Source organism: Medicago truncatula, chromosome 2, assembly GCF_003473485.1.
Source record: "Medicago truncatula cultivar Jemalong A17 chromosome 2, MtrunA17r5.0-ANR, whole genome shotgun sequence".
Taxonomy (NCBI): Eukaryota; Viridiplantae; Streptophyta; class Magnoliopsida; order Fabales; family Fabaceae; genus Medicago; species Medicago truncatula.
This window is the reverse complement of record NC_053043.1, coordinates 38,627,823-38,647,989: the sequence shown is the minus strand read 5'-3', so window position 1 is coordinate 38,647,989 and position 20,167 is coordinate 38,627,823. Positions and strand designations below refer to the sequence as shown.

Sequence of the window (20,167 nt, the reverse complement as noted above, 5' to 3'; positions counted from 1 at the left end):
AGTTAATCATGGTTGCACCCCAAAATGACAAGATTACCCTTTCATAAAATTCAATCTAAAACTTAGTTGAAGTAGGTCATATAAACTGAGTTTAAGTGTATATACTTAATCTCAGTTTAAGTAGGTTCATGTAAACTGAGTTTAAGTAGGTCATCTAAACTAAATTTAAGTAAGTGTACCAACTTAAACTCAGTTTAAGTAGGTTCATGTAAACTAAGTTTAAGTAGGTCATGTAAACTTAGTTTAAGTAGATCATGCAAACTTAGTTTAAGTGTACATCTAAAAGTTCAATCTTATTCAATAATTATACGTCATCTCAGTTTAAGTATGCACATGTAAACTCAGTTTAAGTAGGTTCATGTAAACTTAATTTAAGTAGGTTCATGTAAACTCAGTTTATGTAAGTTAGGTCATGTACACTAAATTTAAATTTAAGTAGGTCATGTAAACTCAGTTTAAGTAGGTTCATGCAAACCCAGTTTAAGTATGTTCATGTAAATTCAGTTTAAGTAGGTTCATGTAAACTCAATTTAAGTAGGTTCATGTAAACTCAGTTTACATAACCTACTTAAACTGAATTTAAGTTAACCTTGCCAATGTAAATTAAAACTGTAATCGTACAGTGCATCAGTGCAGTTGAAGGAAAAAAATTGAAACTAGCAAATAGAAGAAGAAATTCACTTACTTAGATCCAATTGAGTATGGATGAAAAATATTTTGATTCACTCTTTAATTTTCATGGAGATTGATATTGAACATCAAATTGTTTGATCGATCGCTTTGTGGGGTGAAAGAGGGTGAAACTCACTGACAATGAATAAAATTAGGGTTTTAAGAAAATTTATATAAAAAGGCAATTTTGGTATTATAAAAAACTTTTAAGAAAATTTGGGTGTAACCAGAAAAATATGGGGTGTAAATAGAAAAACTCTTAAATTGATGTACGTTTTTATATTTAGATATTATGTTTTTTTTTTTAAAAAAAAAAAGATATTATGTTTTTCTTAAGATTGGTTTCAATCTTACCGTAATACTTTTCATCAGTAAAAGTATTATGTTTTTGGGTAATGTTAACCGGTGCCTCCAGGGCACTGGTTAAGGAAACCAAAAAAAGAAAGTTTTAGATTAAAAGAAATACATTTTAAACATTTTTTTTTTGTCAGGATACATTTTAGACTTTAATAAGTTGACTGCACAAGTTTCAATATGATGTTACTATATTTGCTACCTTAACCAGTGTCCTGGAGGCACCGATTAACATAACCCAAAAATATTTATGATTATTATTTTTTTGGATAGGCCCTTAGCCCGTAATATTTATGATTATTAGTAATATAAAAAAGTATTCCCACCTTATCCAATCTTTATTTTTAAAAAATAAAATTAATTTTAAGCATTTTAATCTAAATAATTTATTTTCCAATTCTCTCTTATTTGGTGAAAATTATTTTTCATATTTACTTCAATGTATAATTTTTTTTTTTGACGAACCCATTTCTTTTAAAATATGTTGTTTGTGAGACATGAAGAGTGACTACAAGCGAATTCTCGAAATAATAAATGACATGTTTCGGAAGTCGGGGATGAGACACGTTACTGCTCAATACAAATTGTAAGCTCGGTTTGAGAGTTTGGAGATGAGATACCTAAGAAGAGTATTATTGTAAAGAATAATACATAAATACTCTAAGATTAATATATTTTTAATTATGAAAATATTATAACAACATGAAGAATTTATCTAAGCCTCTCTACACAAAAAAAAAAAAAAAAAGAATTTATCTAAGCCTTACAAAATCCTCCTCCAACATTCTCATTTTGGGAAGAAAATGAACTCCTCAAAGCTCTTTCCTTCCTTTTTGAAGTCCTCTCTTTCCCTTGTAAACTCATAAACAAACCCATAAGAATTTGGTGTGGAAAAGAAAAACATATTTAACCTTTTAAAATTGATTGCAATCATGAACTTTCCGTTCTTACACATACATGTCTAGCTGCTCATCAAATTGACAACTATATACTAGCATCAAAAGTTAATGCATGTTCTGCTTATTAGGTTCAAGACCAAGATATGAATGTACATAGTTTTTATTTTATTTTATTTTATTTTCACACTCAAAAAAAAAGGCAAGAGTACAAATTAGAATATTCAGTATGGTTTCCACCTTAAAGTTCTGTACTTTTTTCCTCCATGATGTTCAAGTACAAAATCAAGTTGAGGAATGATCCTATAAAGCATGTCATCCACCTTCTTGGAGTACCACATCCTCCATCTCTTCCAAAGAATAAGGGGTAGTATCAAAATTCCAAAACCAAAAGTGAATCCCAACTCAGCACTCAAGAAATTCCAATCAATATTTGAACTCTCATCATGTGTTTCAGATGCTTCTGGTTCTGGTGAGTACCCTTTTTGACCATTGGAAATTGGAGTCAAAGGAGGTCCAAATAGCCCTTCATTGCCAATAAATGAATCTGCTTGAAATGATTGAATCTGTGTCCCAGTTGGTATTCTTCCCACCAAGTGGTTATATGAAAGGTTCATGACTGCAAGAAATGATAAACTTGCAAGCTCTGTAGGAATCTCTCCACTTAAGGAATTCATGGACAAATCTAAGGACTCGAGATATCGGAGATTGCTTAAAGAAGAAGGTATCTTACCTGAGAAAGCATTTTGTGACAAGTTAAGAGCATGAAGTGCTGAAAGATTCATAAGTTCTTTTGGTATTGGTCCTTCAAAGTTGTTGGATGAGAAATCCAGTGAAGTGAAAGCAATGAGGATTTTAACCAAATTCATTGTTGTACCTTTGTTAACAATTGTAACTGAATCCTCATAAGTTCTAAGACCAACACCTTCCTCAAAAATATGAGAGACTATGTGATCAAGCAAATAAGGTGGTTCTGCTGCTATAACTTTAGCTAACTTCATTTGAAGTTCACTATTGAGATCTACTATTGAAGTTTGAACATTTGTAGGGTTGAAGTTATCATAGAGATTAAAAAATAAATGACCAAACTTGCCACCTTTATCTTCATCGATCATCAATGCTTTCCAACTTTGTAACAATGATGGTGGTAATGAACCACTAAAATTGTTCTTTGCTAGATCAACAATTTGAAGTGTCTCCCAATTTCCATTGGTCTTAGGACATTCAATATTGCCATGCAACTTGTTTGTCCTTAAAATCATGACTCTTAGTGAGGAAATTTTCCTCAAGAAGCAAGGGAATTCATCAATCAATTGATTTTTCCCAAGGTTTAGTACTTGAAGGTGTTTGCAATTGGCCAAAGATTTTGGTAAGGTTCCCTTCAAAAGATTTCCACTAAGATCAAGCAACCTTAGATCACATGATTTTGAAAATGTATCTGAAATAGGACCATTGAGTTTATTGCCACCTAGATTTAGTAGCCTAAGAGTGCTACTTCTTCTTAACAAACACATTGGAATGTTTCCATTGAAGCTATTATAAGAAAGATCCAGTGCTTTAAGACCTGAAATGTTACAAAAGGATTCATGGATCGTTCCATGGAAACTATTGTTTGAAAGAGAGAGATAATATAGGAAAGGCATGTGACTCTCAATGTCTCTCAAGTTAATAGAGTTGAATCTATTGCTTGAGTAGTCCAAATAGATTGCATTTTTCAAAAAAGTTGGAGCAAGGCCTTGGAATTGGTTGGAATGAAGGTCAAGTTTAAACAAATTTGAACTAAGATTATGTAAAGGCCCTTCAAAATATGTTAGTGAGTTATAGGAAATATTTAGAATAACCATAGAATCAAATCTCCAAATCCAATTTGGAACTTTTCCTGAAATTTGGTTGTTGGCTAAGTCTAGGTAGAGCATTGAGGATTTATATTTCAAAAAGTCAGGGAATGCTTTCAAATTGCATGAAGGTAACCAGAGAGTTTTCAAACTAGGAAATGATGATGCTTCACTTCCATCCTTTATATTTGCATCAACAAACAAGTTGTTGTGTCCAAGATCAAGTGTGGTTAAATTTTGAAGCTTACCAAAGACATCAAGTTGTATAGTACCATTGAACTTGTTTTTGGTAAGTTGAAGCAAACGAAGTCTTTTGAGTTTGAAGGTAGACATAGGAATAGACCCTTCAAAATTGTTTCCACTTAAATCAAGCATCTCTAATAATGACATAGAAGCATTAGGAAATTCTTCTAACACCCCTTCAAATTTGTTGTAATAAAGCATGAGTTGTTGAAGAGATTGAAGTCTAAACAATGTTGAAGGGACTCTTCCTTCAAATGAATTATCACCTAAATCAATGCTCATGAGGTTTACAAGTCCTTCAAAATGAGTTGATGGAATTGTACCATTGAAATCATTATGATTGAGGGATAAAACTTTGAGGGACTTAGACCTATTAAAAGATGGGAGAGGACCAATGAAGTTGTTGAATGACAAATCTAGATGAACAAGATTTGTAAGATGAGACATTGAACTAGGAAGTGTACCATTAAATTGACAATTTGATAGATCTAATGTAGACAATTGCCTCAAATTGTGAATAGAATCTGGAATTGGTCCTGAAAAATTTGTATGGCTAAGATTCAAGTTGTGCAAAGATCCTTGATGTGGAAAGTTTGGTAGAGAGCCATGAAGACCAAGGTTATAAGAAACATCAAGCACTTGTAGTGAGGGTATTTGGAAGATCTCAATTGGAAATTTTCCATTGATGAATTCATGACTTAAGTCAAGAGCTATAACATGTCCTTTGTTGTTGCATGTTACTCCATTCCATTCACAACAAGGTTTGCTTATATTCCAATGAACAAGTTTTTTTGAGATGGTTGAGTTGAATGTGAGGTTGTTCTTCAATTGAAGCAACAAAGATTGTTGATCACCAATAGAATGACTAGTCACAAAAACAATATTGATGATGAGGTTTATGAGGCAAAAGGGTAGCAAGGGAAGCAACAAAATTGTTCTCATTGGAGATAACTATATATGAGAAAACAAAATTGCTATAAAAAATGGTTTAAGCTTGAAGATGTGTTTCTGCCTTTTGAGCATATGATATCTCTACCATTTATACATTCTTTTGGCCCATCTTTGACGCTATGCTATCTTTTTCAAACTTAATTCAACTCTCCGCTCACCAAAATCTACACCGTCACATGAACCTATTTTCAAACTTAATTCAACTCTTTAGGTATTGACCCACAAAGGTGTACTTATTTCTACGAGTAGAGAAGGACTTTGAGCTTAAGGGAGGCACACAATAAGACACCACTAGAAAAAATCATATTTAATAGGTTAAATTACACCAGAGGTTTTAAGTTTTTTAATCGTAATAAATTGATCATTTAAGTTATTTTTCGTACCACTTACATTTTTAAGTTATTTAATTGCAACAAGTTAGCCCTTTTACTATTTTTTGTAACAAATGAGCAAACAAATGATAATTACATCTTAAGTACTTTCCCAAAGAAACATCATGAGTACCCCACAAAAAAGACGTAATTGGTTATCAAAAAAGAACGTCATAGTCTAATATTCATCGGAGGTTTTAGCCGAGGCAATCAGTGTTTTTGATATCAAGATGGAGGCAATCAACGGTCATGTTGAGAGGAGGGAATCACATTCGGTGGTGACTCGCGAGAAACTAGGTTTTGAGGTTCATTTGTTTTTTGAGTGCTATGTCTCGTGGGATTCTTTATATATTTTTTAAAAGGAAAAAAAATTAAGAAAGAAGACGTGGATAAAAAAAAAAGAAGGAAAAATCATGTACCGAGCACATATCCAACTAGTCAGTCGTATCCGAAGTACAAACCATCCGTATCAAAAACGATTTGGCCTTTTTCTTAAAATAAGAATTAATTGCTCACCCCAATACGTATCAGGACGTATCAGATACGGATAGCACTTGGGTGACATAGAGTTTAGTGACATTGGTGACATTGGCCAATCATAATGTCACAATGCTTATGAAAGAGAGATAAAAAAAACTTACTTGTGACATCGTGGTTGACCAATGTCACCAATGTCACCTAACTCTATGTCACCTAAGTGTTATTCGATACGGATACATATCATTGTCAGATACGTGTTGAACACCGATACTTCGTTATTTTTGGAGTATCGGAACTTCACACGTAAAATATAATGGTTGAACATTTTTTTCGATTATTTTTTCATACGTGCCTACTTTTTGAACGGGACAACCATTAGCTCTATAGTTTCTTATCATGGTCTAGACTTTTGAAATGTTATTTCGTGTTATATGGTTACTGACCAACAAACTCTAGAACTTAGAAATATTAAGCATAATCAGATTTTTATTTTGGAATTATTGTCCAGATTTTTTTTGAGTTTAGAGAGTCCATATATTTTCTGTTTGCCGACACACGAGAATGACCAAAGAATGATAATATTTTCTTCGGTCGATGAGACGTGAATGGTTGCAACTTGCAAGGGTTCTCTCAATGTGGATGTGGACTTTACATAATTACATAATGTGACGTGAGAAACAAGGTTTGCTTGCAAACAAAAACTGAAGAAATTAGTGGTAGAATTTTATTTTTGACGTTCTTGTTCGAAAATAGGACATTTGAAATTTCTTTTGATTGACTGAAGCACTAGGCACCAAACAATATGAATCAAAGAAAACAATGTCAAACACTACAATATGAATTAAACAAATCAAACAAACATTGTTATAAGATGAAAATCAAACAACACCACACCTAAACGTCAAACAAAACAATATCACACTTTGCTAATCGTAGAAACATACAAAAGAAAAACCATGTCTATATAGACACCACTTGTTGGACTATTTTAATAAAATTACTAATTATAAAAAATAAAATAAAATATAGAGGCCACTTATTTAATTAAAAAGAAAAAAATATGCAGAATGGTGATTCGTGCCAAAAAAGCAACTATCTTTTGCATATGAAGAAGGAAGAGTTGAATGGAGATAATATTGTGTGTGTGAGTAGGGGTATTCGCATTCCGGTTTGAATCAGTTTTGAGGCAAAAATTCATCCGATCAAAAGATAAAATTATATGCGTTTCGGTTTGGCTTTGGATGATTAATTTTAAAAAATCAGTTCGATCCAAATTAAACCGATTTAATTTGGATCGGTTTTTTGATATCCAAATTACAAATTGTAACTTATTATTATTATTATTATTATTAATAATCTTATAAAAATACGATAAAATAATAGATTCGATACAAGATATAACATATGATTTATAAAAAATTAATAGTACAGAATAACAATGATTGAAAATTCTGTTATTTATTTCTTTCCAAATCACCAAGACACACGAAAACCGACTGAATTGCACTTTCAATTTCGATGTTTGAATAAAACAAAACAAAAATGGTAGCAAATGCCTCTAACATATTATTTAAAAATCAAAATAAATAACTTTTGCTTAAAAATTAATATAATCATGGCATTGATGAGTACTTGACTTATAAATTTTGCAAAAAAATATGCTAACGAGTTCTTCTAAGACATTGTTTAAGGATCTAAAATGATAATTTTTATAATTTTTTTTTTATAGAGAATAATTTCTTAATCCAATTTTTATAAAAAAGTGTTGTGAGAAGTGACCCAATTTTAGATTGATCTGTGTTATTGAACAACCATTTGTGTGACAATTTTTAGGAACAATCATAAATCTAAAAAGAAAAATAAATATTGACACGAAAATCAAAAAATAATAGAGAGAGAAAGTAAAATTATACGTAATATGAGTATGATAAAAAAATTGTCACAAAAACTATTACTCCCTCAGTTCCTTTTAAGAGTCATTTTTGGAGAATTTTTTTGTTCTAATTTAACTGTCACTTTCAAAGTTCAATGCAACTTTAAATGTTGTTTTATCAATATTACCTTTAGTTATTTATTACAGAGAAAAAAATATATGAAATGAGATATTAAATGAATAAAACTATTATATTAAAAGTATCAATTATTGTATAAAAATTAGTAATATTTATTGATTGTTTTGGTTTATGTAAAATGTTATAAAATGACAATTAAAAAGGAACGAATGTTGTATAAAGTAGTTGTATAGGAAATATCATTTATCTTTGAATCAGACATGTTGGAAGTGGAAGTGAAACCCAAGCTCCGACGATTCCAAGCCCTTGTACTACAGTATAAATAATTCAACACCCCCGGGCCTACATCTGTCACTCCCACCTTAACTTCTTTGAGTTCCTTCATTCATTCATGATCTACCAAGGGCATCCAAGTATTTCCCATCTACCAAACGTCTGCGAAAATAAGAAATAAGTACAACTTCCTTTTTATTTTTAAGGGAAGAAACAAGTACAACATTGTAAGTTATAAGTAGATTTTTTGGTGTACTATTCATAAATGCATTTAACATAATATACTCCACCGTTTCATATTATTTGACCTAGTTGACTATGTCATGTATGCCAAAGAAAAATTTTAAACTTAAATATATTTAATAATCAATCATAAAAATTATGAAAATTTGATATTTATAAAATATTCATCGAGACGAATTCAATAAAATCTTAGTATATTGCTATATTTTTGACAAAAAACATAATATAATAATTATTTCATCATAAGTAATTTCATTGTTAATGAATGTTGACTCAGTTAGTAACGAGTTGAATCATCTACAAGGTTGTGGGTTCAACTTCCGCTCTCATGTGAGAGCTCTTTCAACCATAATGCACGCTCTCACCCTATTGAGTATTTCGAGCTCAACTCAATTTAAGCCTTGTAATCTATTCACATGGAGATTGGTCTTTGTAATATTCATTTTAACCCTCATTTTGAACAATTAAAATCAATTTTACAAGACTAAAAGAAAACAAAAAAAAAAAAATCAAAGACAAACTTAATCATTAAGCATTAAAAAAGTAAAATTTCTTTTTTTTTTTTGAAATTAAAAAAGTAACATTTCATCATTTTAATTGCACAATCAATGCAATAAAGCCCAGAAAACTATAGAAATCTCACACATTAAATTCAATCCAATCCAATCTTGATTCATCTGTCCATATCTCAATCTTTGTAATATCATTCCATTTTTTACTTACAATTCCAACTCAACAGTCAACACCACACAAAAAAAAGACACATATGTGTCTCCTCCACTAACCAATCAACGTTGTACACACAATCATGTCTCTCTCTTTCTCTTACCGACCTCGTTCCCGTTCCCGCCGGAACCACACACCACCGTTCTTCTTTCTCTTCCTCGGTGTGGTAGCAATTCTCTGCAGTCACACCCATGCTCGCTTTTCTACACGCGATCTAATCTCCGATGGTTCCAATGTTCTTCGTCTCCCGACAGAAGCTGATTCCACCTGCGAACAGACCTATGGTTTCTTACCGTGCACCACCACTGTTCTCGGAAACTTGTTCCTTATCTTAGTGTATGGATTTCTTATGTATACTGCTGCGACGTTTTTGTCTAATGGAAGTGAGCTTTTGCTTGAGATCTTAGGTCCTGGCATTGTTGGTGGATTGTTTCTTCCTATCCTTGGTGCTCTTCCTGATGCCATGCTCATTCTTGGTAACTAACTAACCATAATTCACTTGTTAAAGTGATTCTCTCTTTGATTTCATTATTCGTAGTGAAAATTGATTCTTCGTTCAGAGTTGTTTAATGTTTGGTTCCACTTTTGAAAGTGTGTATGTACAGTTGATGATTTGACATGTTTGATGTTGTCTGATATGATTGATTTTGCTTTTAGAATTGATTTGATATGTTTGAATGTTGTCATGTAGAATTGATTTTGCTTTCAGAATGGATTGCAATTTGAAGTTAAAGTTTGTAGCTTTTTGTCACACTCAGTAGAGGTTTTGAAATGAAATCTATAAATTGAAGGTTGGAGTTAGAATCTATTATTGTAACATAAAATATTAAGAATTTTTCATTTTTAATATGGTTTAAAATTTCAGTTATTTTGGTTTTTTTATTTAACACTATGGGGTCGTTTGATTCATGTAGCCGACCCCACTTAATAAGATAAGAATTGATTGTTGTTGTTGGTTGTTCTGATTCTCTCTATCTTAATCACTTGATTTGTTAGTTAAAGTGATTGGTTATGTTATCTTGAGTGTGATTTTGGTTCACTGTCACTTGGATGAACAGGAATCTTTTGTTGTTCATGTCAAAAATGTTACTTTTTGTGTTTTGTTTCTTTGTATATTCTCTTTTAAGGTGTTTTGTGGAGATATTTCTGACTTGTTATATGACTCAGTAAAGAGAATATTTCTTTTGATTAACTCAGTTGGATTCTGTGTTGTACTGGCCCAGTTTCTGCTTCCTTTGATTAACTTAGTTGGATTCTGTGTTGTACTGGCCCAGTTTTTGCTTTCCTATGTTGCGTTGTGTCAAATTTCATCCTTTTTTCTCCCTTTCTTTATGGCTCTCGTTTTCAATTTTTTTTCGTGCTTGACTTTTGTGAAACATGCGAGATCTATGAACTCCACAAGATGGAATTAAAACTAAGACTATGAAGTGCACTAACGCAGACGCCATACACACATTGACATGTAGACACTGTTTTGATTCATGTCAGACACCAGACACGCCTTCAATCCAAAGTGTCGGTGCTACATATTTTTTTATTTTTTTCTCTAATCATGTGGACATAATATTTGCTTTGAATTCTTTTTCTATGTCTAATCTTTTAGTCTCTCATCCTATGTAACACCGACACAAAAACGAATACCAAATACAACACTGACAATAGACACCAATAATAATTTGAAAGAATAGAAGTATTTATTGTAACCACATCTGCCCATATCATGCTAGAGACCGACCCATGTCTGACATTTGACACATTTTCGATCTATAGTGTCGATGCTATGTAGCTCTCATCTCATCTATGAGGATTTGTGCTCATTTAGTGCTTGTGTGTGTGTTTGTTTGTTTATTTTTTATACCTAATTTGTGTTTCTTGTTGTGTCTAGTGTCTGGGCTTTCAGGAAGTACAGAAGTTGCTCAAAGTCAGGTATCTGTTGGAATGGGACTGCTAGCTGGATCAACAGTGCTGCTTCTGACTATAATATGGGGGACTTGTGTAATTGTAGGCAAGTGTGACATTGAGGATTCAATTGCACTAGATTCAACAGACACTAGGGGATTCCATTTAACTGGTATGTCATTTCATATTGTTCATTCACTCCTAATTTTTTTGAGGTACTGCAGCAAACTTATTTCTACCCTAGCCTTCAGATTATAGTGTTTTCTTTTCTCCTCTTCTGATTATCCAAGTAATCAACTTTGTTCTGGAGTGTCTTCTGAAACATTTACTATATTTTATCTTTTACTATTTTTATGCTGGGTGATTATTTGTTAACTGGATTGTTCTTTGAGATGTTATGAAACTCTAGGCTATTTCTGGTATCATGTTACGAACCAAGTATCCCAAAAGCTTAAAAGCCATTTGTTGTAAAAGCAAATGAAGTGTTTTTTAAATAACATCTCATACAAGAAGTGATATTTGGATGTATTTAACTTATTAACAACTGCAATCACTCTTCGACGTGGTTTTCTATGTTTCCGCGATTGCGGTTGCGGTTGCATAAGACGTATTTGACCGCAATTTTTTACAATATAAAGGATTGAAAGTCTATAAAGAGTGATGGTTGACTCTATACTGTGATTTGCATTTTTCTTAGTAGTTTATAATTTGTTTTAAACTATGATGTCTTCCGTTCCGTACATGCCTGGAGTGTTCGATCCATTTTGATCCGTAGTTCTACTAAAATCTCCTGCAGGTTCTGGTGTTAGTACTGATATTTGGACAAGCTACGCTGCAAGGATTATGATTATATCTGTCATTCCATTTCTGATTGTCCAATTACCACAAATACTCCATTCAAATTCTGGAAGGCACTTGGCTGTTTTGATTGGTTTTGTTGTCTCTGTCTGTTTATTGATCTCTTATTGCCTTTACCAGGTAATTTCCTTTTTTGTGGTGTGCTTGTGTTTCATGTGCCATTTTTTTTAACACCGATGGTAAACATTACTTATTTTACTCTATAGTTGGCACTCTCAATAACTAGATACTGGTCACTGGATGAATATTTGTCTACTGTTATTTTTTTTCTGAAACATTTAGTAACCGAGTAAAATGAAAAAATGGTGCAGATTTTCCAGCCCTGGATACAAAGAAGGAAATTGGAATATATTAAACACAAACATGTTATTGTGGGACTTTTGAGACATTTGAAGATGCGTTCATTGGGAAGGCTTCTGAAAGATGATGGCCAACCCGATAAAGAAGTTATTAAAAAGTAAGGCTTTCTCTCCTTTGTGCTTTGACTTAAGAATTAAGACGTGTTTGTTTTAAAGAAGTTTGTTGTTTTTCGTACTCCCGTGCCTTTAGCTTCCGCCGACTTAATCGCATATACACCTTATTTACATTTAATTGATGGAAGAAGTTTGTTGCTTTTTGTATTCCCATGCTTTTAGTTGCTGCTGACTTCTTATATGCATATACAGGTTGTTTACAACAATTGATGAAAATAAAGATGGACATCTTACTCATGGTGAAATGAGAGCACTGGTTGTTGGAATTCAGTTTGAGGAGATTGACCTTGACCACGATGACGCTGTGACAAAAATAATGGCAGATTTTGATACTTCTCGTAATCAACTTATTGACGAAGGAGAGTTTGTTAATGGAGTCTGTAGATGGCTTCTAGCGACCCAGCGTTCTCGGGTTGCATCTGGTGATGCTGGTCCACACACTGTGAAGTTTTTAAGTGATTTTCACACGGTAAGTTGTGCTTTCCTCAGCTTCATAAGCTTGTCCTTTTTTTCATAAGTAGGAATTGAAGCTCAGTACTTTGGCGTTTACATCACTCGCGCACTCTACGCACCAACCACTTTGCTAGACTTCTGTGGTATAAACTCATCTTTTTGGTACACCAAGTCTTACAGTTATTTTGTTACAGGAAACAAAGAGGGAACATGATCTTCTGGATGTGGGGGGTCAGAGTGATGAAGGTGCTGAAGGTGTGGAGAATGCTAGATGGATTTCCATCAAAGCAGGACTGTTCCTTTTACTGGGTTCTCTTATCGCTGCTGCATTTGCCGATCCTTTGGTTGATGTGGTCGATAACTTTTCTGATGCTACAAGTATTCCAGCTTTCTTCATTTCCTTCATTTTTCTACCTCTAGCAACCAATTCAAGTGAAGCAGTATCAGCAATAATTTTTGCTAGTCGTGATAAGAGGCAAACTGCGTCGTTAACATTTTCTGAGGTTTGTTTTCTTGTTTAATTGTCTTTTTTGTCATTAATACACGTGAATTTAGTATCATGTATGACATGAATTTAACAAATGATGTCTTTCTTTTGTTTTTTGTTTTTTGCAGATATATGGTGCAGTAACAATGAACAATGTGCTATGTCTATCGGTCTTCTTAGCACTCGTATATGTGAGGGGATTAACATGGGACTTCTCTTCAGAAGTTTTGGTTATTCTCATTGTTTGCATTGTCATGGGCGCCTTTGCCAGTTTCCGCACAGTTTTCCCTCTATGGACATCTATAACGGCTATCCTACTTTATCCTTTCTCCCTGGCATTGGTCTATGTTCTTGATTATCAATTTGGTTGGTCATAGATCAAATGATGTTGTTTTATATAATGTTTTGTATGTCTCTTTTCCTTCTTGAGGGTATATTGGAGATTGAGAACGGTTGTGTGGGTACAGTTTTGAATCATTTAACACATTGTGAGGGTAATTATGAAAAATAATTATTGTGATGGTATATGTATGTGATTCTGTGTTTTGAATCTCATCATTGAGAAACTTGTGATTGCATCTTTTGGATTCCATTAAATTGTTTTTTAACACTTTTAGATGTCAATCAAAATAAGGTGCTTAAACTTTTGATTATAAAAAAATGGGACTAAAGTGTTTATTGAATAGAGCCACGCTAAAGATGTGATGCAAATGTTCAGAAGATTAGTTAGGAAATAGAAAATGACCTAACTGATCACCAGTAAAAAAAAAGAGAGCTAAGCAAATCTTTTTTAGTATAAATTTGAACCAAAAAACAAAGGAGTAGTAGGTTTTCTAGTTCAAAATATTAGGTTTTAGTGTGAGGAGTGGAAGAAGAAGAAAAAGAGAAGCAACTAAAGAAATCAAAACACATCAACAAAATTTGATCGATGGTAACATTTTCTCCCAACACTTCATTCTCTTGCAATTTTTATTTTTATTTTATATTTCTACATTATCACCTTTGAACCTTGCATATATCAATGAATACAACACCAAGTTTTGTTTTCTCTCTATGCAATTGATAGTTAAATCAAGTAAATAAGAATATTGTACTATTAATGTTGATGATTGATAGGTGTCACGATGATTTTAAGAATATGTAATATGTTATTTCAAAAAAAAAATAATAATAATAATATGTTGAAACACATGTTCGAAACCGCAACACCTTTTAAATATGTTAGACTCTTGGAAATAAATCAAAAAAAATGAGTGAAGTATGGTTATTCTTATAGCGTTATCTTAATCAGATACTTTACTACATAACTTATTTTATTGTGGATCAGTGTTCTATTATATATATGTGTCATTTACAAGATTTTTTAAAGTCATTCCTTTTTATTTTTATACATTCTTACAAGTTGAGTCTATGAGTCATGTTTATAGACCCCTTCATGAGTCTCGGTGTCCAAGTCTTCAACTGAGTTCCTCAAGGTTGAAGAGATAAATTCTCAACCAAGTGACCTCTAACTCTAGACACATAACCTCATATTCATAGGGACGGATTCAAGTGGTGTACATTGGAGGCAGCTGCCCCCAAACACAAACTCTTGTTTGGTAGTAATTGTTGAAGAAATTAGTTTTCCCTCCACAAAGAATTAAGTATTGCCTCCACTATTTTAGAGATCTTTCAAAAATATTGGCGGGAAAAATATGCATGTTGAGTATTCAATGATATACTTAAATACTTACTTTTGAAGTTAGTTGCAATTTTGCTCATGACATATGTGAGATAAATAGTGAAATGATTGTTTGATCATATATAGAGAGAGAATTTTTTTATAGTGATAAATGAAGAAAATTTTCATAAAACAAATTCAAAATATAAAGATAGATAGAGCAATTATACTTTGAATGTTAAAGACCGTCTGCAATTTTTGTCTATTTTATTGATTGATATTTTATTTTTTTAAGTTCAGGGGAAAAAAATCTGCAACTGAACAAAAACAAATCAAAGAGGAGGAATATCGTGAAAACGGGATCAGAGAACATCGCTGACCACCTCACCTCCTTTGTTCTGGCCGTCGCACTTTCAAACCAAATAAAACGAGATCGAAGAACATGTCGTTGTTCTTATTCTGGTCGTTACATAATGCATTCTCACTTTATATGCCATATATATATTGTAATCTCTAAATTTTAGTTTAAACATGTTTTTTACGAATAACATATTTAACAACTTAGTAGATTGTGTTTGTCTTCAAAGTTTGAGTCTCAAATATTCTAGTTAGAACTCTTTCATTGTCACTCACCTCCTCAATTGAATTGTCTATTTGCGACTTAACAATATTTTGATTATAACATGTCAATAATATCTTTTATACAAAAACATTTATAGTATATAATTTCGTCTCCATTAATCAAAATTCTTTGATCCATCCCTACAATTCATAATTCATAAAATAATTTTTCGACCTACGTGATGATAAAGTCGAATTATAAACCCTTAGCATACAACAAACACAATCACACGCATGCAGATTTCTCAAAGTAGCAGTGATATATTAATTGATACATGATTGTTCATGCATATAATTGAACACCAATAATGATACGGTTTTCAATTACTATTTATTTCTAAGTTTTATTGATGGAAGCCATAAAAATAGTGTGTACATAAACTATAGTGTTATATTGCAGCACAACAACATTGGTCTCCTTGACAATGGCCTGGTTGACCTAGACCTAGACCTGCACACTTCAGTATGCAACCAGTTGGACACGTCGTGCCACCAAAACAATGCACAAGCTTGTGAGTGAATTTGTCTTCATTTGTTGCTCCACCTACAATCAATAGATTAGAGAGGGTTATAAGAAGTTTTGAATATGATTAACCCATCCAAAATTTGATCACTTTTTAAAAAATGGAATTGTTAAAACATTCAAGAATAAAATTCATATTTTCTCAAAATATATATAAACCCAAAGGTAAAACTGAAATGATCTATATCAAACTATTAAATTTGTTACCTGGAGTCAAAAATCGAAGCAATGCATAAGATTGCAATGAAAAAAAGTACACGATCAATGCATGTAGCCATGTTTTCTTGGAAGATGAACAAACAATATTGTTAAAGCATATTTAAAGAGTCAAGTAGCGAAGTTTCTAGGTACAAAAAACATCATGCTAAGGGAAAGTTTTTATAAATAACAAAAATAATTATTATTAAGGAAAATTTTAGTATATAAAAAAACTTTATTACTAAAGGAAAAAAACAAATTAAGAGGCGTGTTAATAAGAACCCTTTCCTCGGTATTGACTCTATTCAAAAGTGCCACGCCAATAATGTGTTGAAATGTTAAGAAGATTAGTTAGGAAATAGAAAATGATCTAACTTCCCTAAAAAAAAAGACCTAAATGATCGCCAATAAAAGAAGAGACCTAAGCTAATTTTTTTGGAAGGAAGACCTAAGCTAGTTTTTTAGTAGTATAATTTTGAACCCAAAAAATAGAGGAGGGGTAGGTTTTCTACTTCAAAATTTATTAAAAACAGATAAATAGGGTTTAGTGTGAGGAGTGGAACTGTGGAAGAACAAGGAGATGACATTAGAATGATTTTAACCTCTTTGATAATATTTTGGAGAAAGATCTACAAATTTGATAGAGATGAAGAGTTAAAATCTGATATGAACTTAGTGCAAACAAACTTAGAGTAAGAGAAAGAGACGTCATTACAATAGAAAGAAAAGCATCTTGAAATCATGATCTCATGCAAGAACTCAACAAAATTATATTTTTGAATACTTTCTTTCATATCTTTCTATAGGATTTGAATTGACGGCGTTAAATAATTTTTCCGGTCCATAGCAGTCATCTGATCTAAGCAATTAGATCGAATTTCAATCGTCTGATCTTCATCAACGACAATGATCTCAACAATGTTTGATAGCATCAAGCCACTTTTATCTGCAGTAGCCTCAATTGTGCTAATGTAAACCATCACGAATGAACTCATTCCCCATGAGCTCCTAAACTTTGTTCAATCGGACTTCACCATCTTTGTCGCTAATTCTCAGCGCAATTCACCATAGTCGTTGAAGAATTTCAAGATGCTTTTCCCTTTGGATCTCTCACCTGTGTAGGAAAATAATAAGAGCTCGAGGAAACTTATTCTTGGCATGTCCAACCGTTCTATACTTGTGATAGAGGACATTGATTGCACTATTAACCTGCAGAACCGAGAAGAAGATGAAAATGAAGAAGTTGTTGATAATGGATACAATAAGGTATGAAATTGTAGAATAGCTAACAAAGGATGTTGATGCTACAGAATGCCTACAAGACCTTATCAAATCCCTCCAAGCCAAAGAAGAGGTAAGGAATGAAGAAAATATCAAAGAAGAAGGTGAATTAGGTAGAGAAAATATATAGGCCATGTTTGGTTCTGTACTATAAAACATTAAGCTAAGCTAATAAGTAAATACTCTCATCCTTTGATAGACATCTATTGAGATTTGAGATTATCTTCAGTTGGGTCACTGACTAACTTGGAAAAGTGGCACATGCCACATTCCAAGACATTTTTCCATTCAATTAGGATCTTACAAATCTGCCAACTTATGTTTTTGTTATAATTCTTTCTTTTTATTTCTATTACGTACCAATAGATGTGTAGCCACTTGGCTCATGATCCACAAGCATAGGGGCTTCTTTCTAGTCATGCAAGAGTAGGAGTGTTCACGGATACGGGTCAATCCGATCAACTCGATGATCATACCCAACCTGAAGGGTTTGGTTTGGGTTTTCGTTTTGTTCGGATAACTGGTTTAATATCTAAAGTGGTTTTGTTAAGATAGCTAGTTTAATATTTCTAATCCGCTAATCCAACTCATTCAAATAAAATTTTGAATTCAATATTTTGCGGATGTCGTTGAACTTTTTTATGTGTTAAATCTATAAGTATTTTAATTTTGTTCAAATGTTGAAATTTAGTCGTTTAAATTTTTGTAGAAAATAATGTCATTTTTTAATTTTGAATCTTAAAAAATATTTTTGTCTCATGGTAAATTGATCAAACCCTAACCAATTTATTCATCGGCAGTTTGAGTTGGTTCATGTTGAGATAAAAAATATTTGTCTCTTAACTGGTTTGAATTAAGAGATCTTAGATTCAAACCTGAACGAAGAAAAAAGAATTCTAAACTAAATATGGTTGGGCTTAAAAGTTACAACAAGTAGCGTAACAAGTTTGATTGATTTAGTTTATTTTTTTGCAAAGCTTGACCACGTCATGTCAAAGGATCCTGACTCATATTATAAATGTAATTTAGTAATTTAAAATTTATATTATTTTTATCAAGTTAGAAGATCACCAAGTATTCTAAAAAAATTGTACAACACTTAACAATATAAATAGATATAAATTTATCTTTTTTTTTTATCATATATGACGTCATTGGGTAGCAGTGTTCTCTCTCGCCCACAACAACGTTGGACCTTTTGGCACCTTTACTGTATGGAAGCTACGATTCTCAATGTTGATGGGAGCAGTTTTGGTAGTCCTGGCCGCTCAGGCTTTGGAGGTGTTCTCCGTAATTCAGACGGTACATGGCTTTATGGATTCTCAGGATTTATTGGTATTCCGAACAACTTGCACGCAGAACTTCTTGCGATATTCATGCATGGTTTGAAGTTTTTATGGGATAAAGGGCACCAGAATGTGATTTGTTACTCAGATTTCTTGCATGTTATAATAAACTTAATTCAAGCTCCTCTCAACTCTTGGCATGTTTATGCAACTATCATTAGAAATATCAATGATCTCCTTAATCTCCCTTGGAATGTGCTTCTTACCCACACCCTTTGAGAGGCAAATGAGTGTGCGGACTTTTTAGCTAAGTATGGTGCCAATCACGATATTTCTTCGTGCAGCTTGGAGGACCCCCTCTGGGGCTTGGAAGATTTTCTTCTCGCTGATGCGTCTAGAGTGCAGTTCTTAAGGCAGTAGTCTAGTTTCTTTTTCGTTTTTTTTTTTTTTTGTTTTCTCTATGTACCAAAAAAAAATATATTGTTTACAAAAATTTGTTTGTCCTTAAATATAAAACCTCAACAAATTTCTTGACACATTTACTATTCTTTTTCCAAACATAGCCTTACTAATATTATCTAATTGTTTTGGAATATAGTATAAAAAATAACATTGAAGAATTTCTTTTAAAAAAAAAAAAATTGGATGAATTTATATATAAGAGATTTTGATAATAACCACACACATTATAGATAAATTTATTACTTCAACAATTTTATTCGATCTCGTAGTTTTTGTTGAGCGAAGGACCGAGGGAGTATATAGAGTTTTTGGTGAGATCCTTGGGGATCAGGCGATCTATAGGGTCATGAATGAGGGAATGGAGAAAAACTAGTTGGAACGGAGACTGAGTGAGTACTGGACTCCAGTAGTATAACTATAACAGGTCATTATTGACACACGTGCTATTGGGGATGGTAAGGGCCCTACAACTCTTTCTGTCAATTTTTTATGACAGTTTCTGCTAATTATTTTAGAGCCATAATGATGGATATCAGATTTTGGGACCCACAGAACACAAAGAGAGAAACATAACATAGAACAATCAGATTCCTCCACAGCCCACATGCAAAAGTTTGTTACAAAACTCCAGTTCCTGACTCAGACCACAGATTGCAAAATCCAGCAAAAGAATGAGGAAAATTCACGGATCCAGATTTTATTTTGAAAGAGAATCACACATTTACGCACGATATCGTTAATTTAAGATTGAACGGCTCAAATTATACAATAATAAAATCGATTTTAAACTATTACAAACGGTAGAGAATTTAAACTGCGGACGCGATATATGCCCCAATGGCACACAATTTAGAGTTTGGTCACATCAAAGTACATAGTTATTAATATAAAAAAAAACACTCAAACAAAG

At 32.5% G+C, this 20,167-nt stretch overlaps 2 protein-coding genes across 2 annotated transcripts; one reads left to right on the top strand and one right to left on the bottom strand.

The window, feature by feature from the left end:
• Window positions 1-2,146: 2,146 nt before the first annotated feature.
• Window positions 2,147-4,942, bottom strand: LOC25487267 (receptor-like protein 33). Its single transcript, XM_013609156.1, has one exon. It carries the CDS (start codon window positions 4,940-4,942, stop codon window positions 2,147-2,149), a length of 2,796 nt encoding a protein of 931 aa, XP_013464610.1.
• A 4,036-nt stretch (window positions 4,943-8,978) lies between these two features.
• On the top strand, window positions 8,979-13,816 carry LOC25487265 (sodium/calcium exchanger NCL). The gene is made up of 7 exons (XM_024776523.2): window positions 8,979-9,532; window positions 10,942-11,127; window positions 11,752-11,933; window positions 12,125-12,270; window positions 12,479-12,755; window positions 12,934-13,242; window positions 13,355-13,816. The coding sequence occupies exons 1-7, from the start codon at window positions 9,139-9,141 to the stop codon at window positions 13,601-13,603; spliced, it is 1,743 nt and encodes a 580-aa protein (XP_024632291.1). The 5' UTR covers window positions 8,979-9,138; the 3' UTR covers window positions 13,604-13,816.
• Window positions 13,817-20,167: the final 6,351 nt, after the last annotated feature.

What these genes read in the sequence shown, in the direction of transcription:
- LOC25487267 (XM_013609156.1), bottom strand. Translation starts at nt 4,942, where the DNA reads ATGAGAACAATTTTGTTGCTTCCCTTGCTACCCTTTTGCCTCATAAAC.
- LOC25487265 (XM_024776523.2), top strand. Translation starts at nt 9,139, where the DNA reads ATGTCTCTCTCTTTCTCTTACCGACCTCGTTCCCGTTCCCGCCGGAAC. An exon ending in TGATGCCATGCTCATTCTTG is followed by an intron (nt 9,533 to 10,941) that starts GTAACTAACTAA and finishes TGTTGTGTCTAG; the next exon opens with TGTCTGGGCTTTCAGGAAGT. An exon ending in TTTTAAGTGATTTTCACACG is followed by an intron (nt 12,756 to 12,933) that starts GTAAGTTGTGCT and finishes ATTTTGTTACAG; the next exon opens with GAAACAAAGAGGGAACATGA.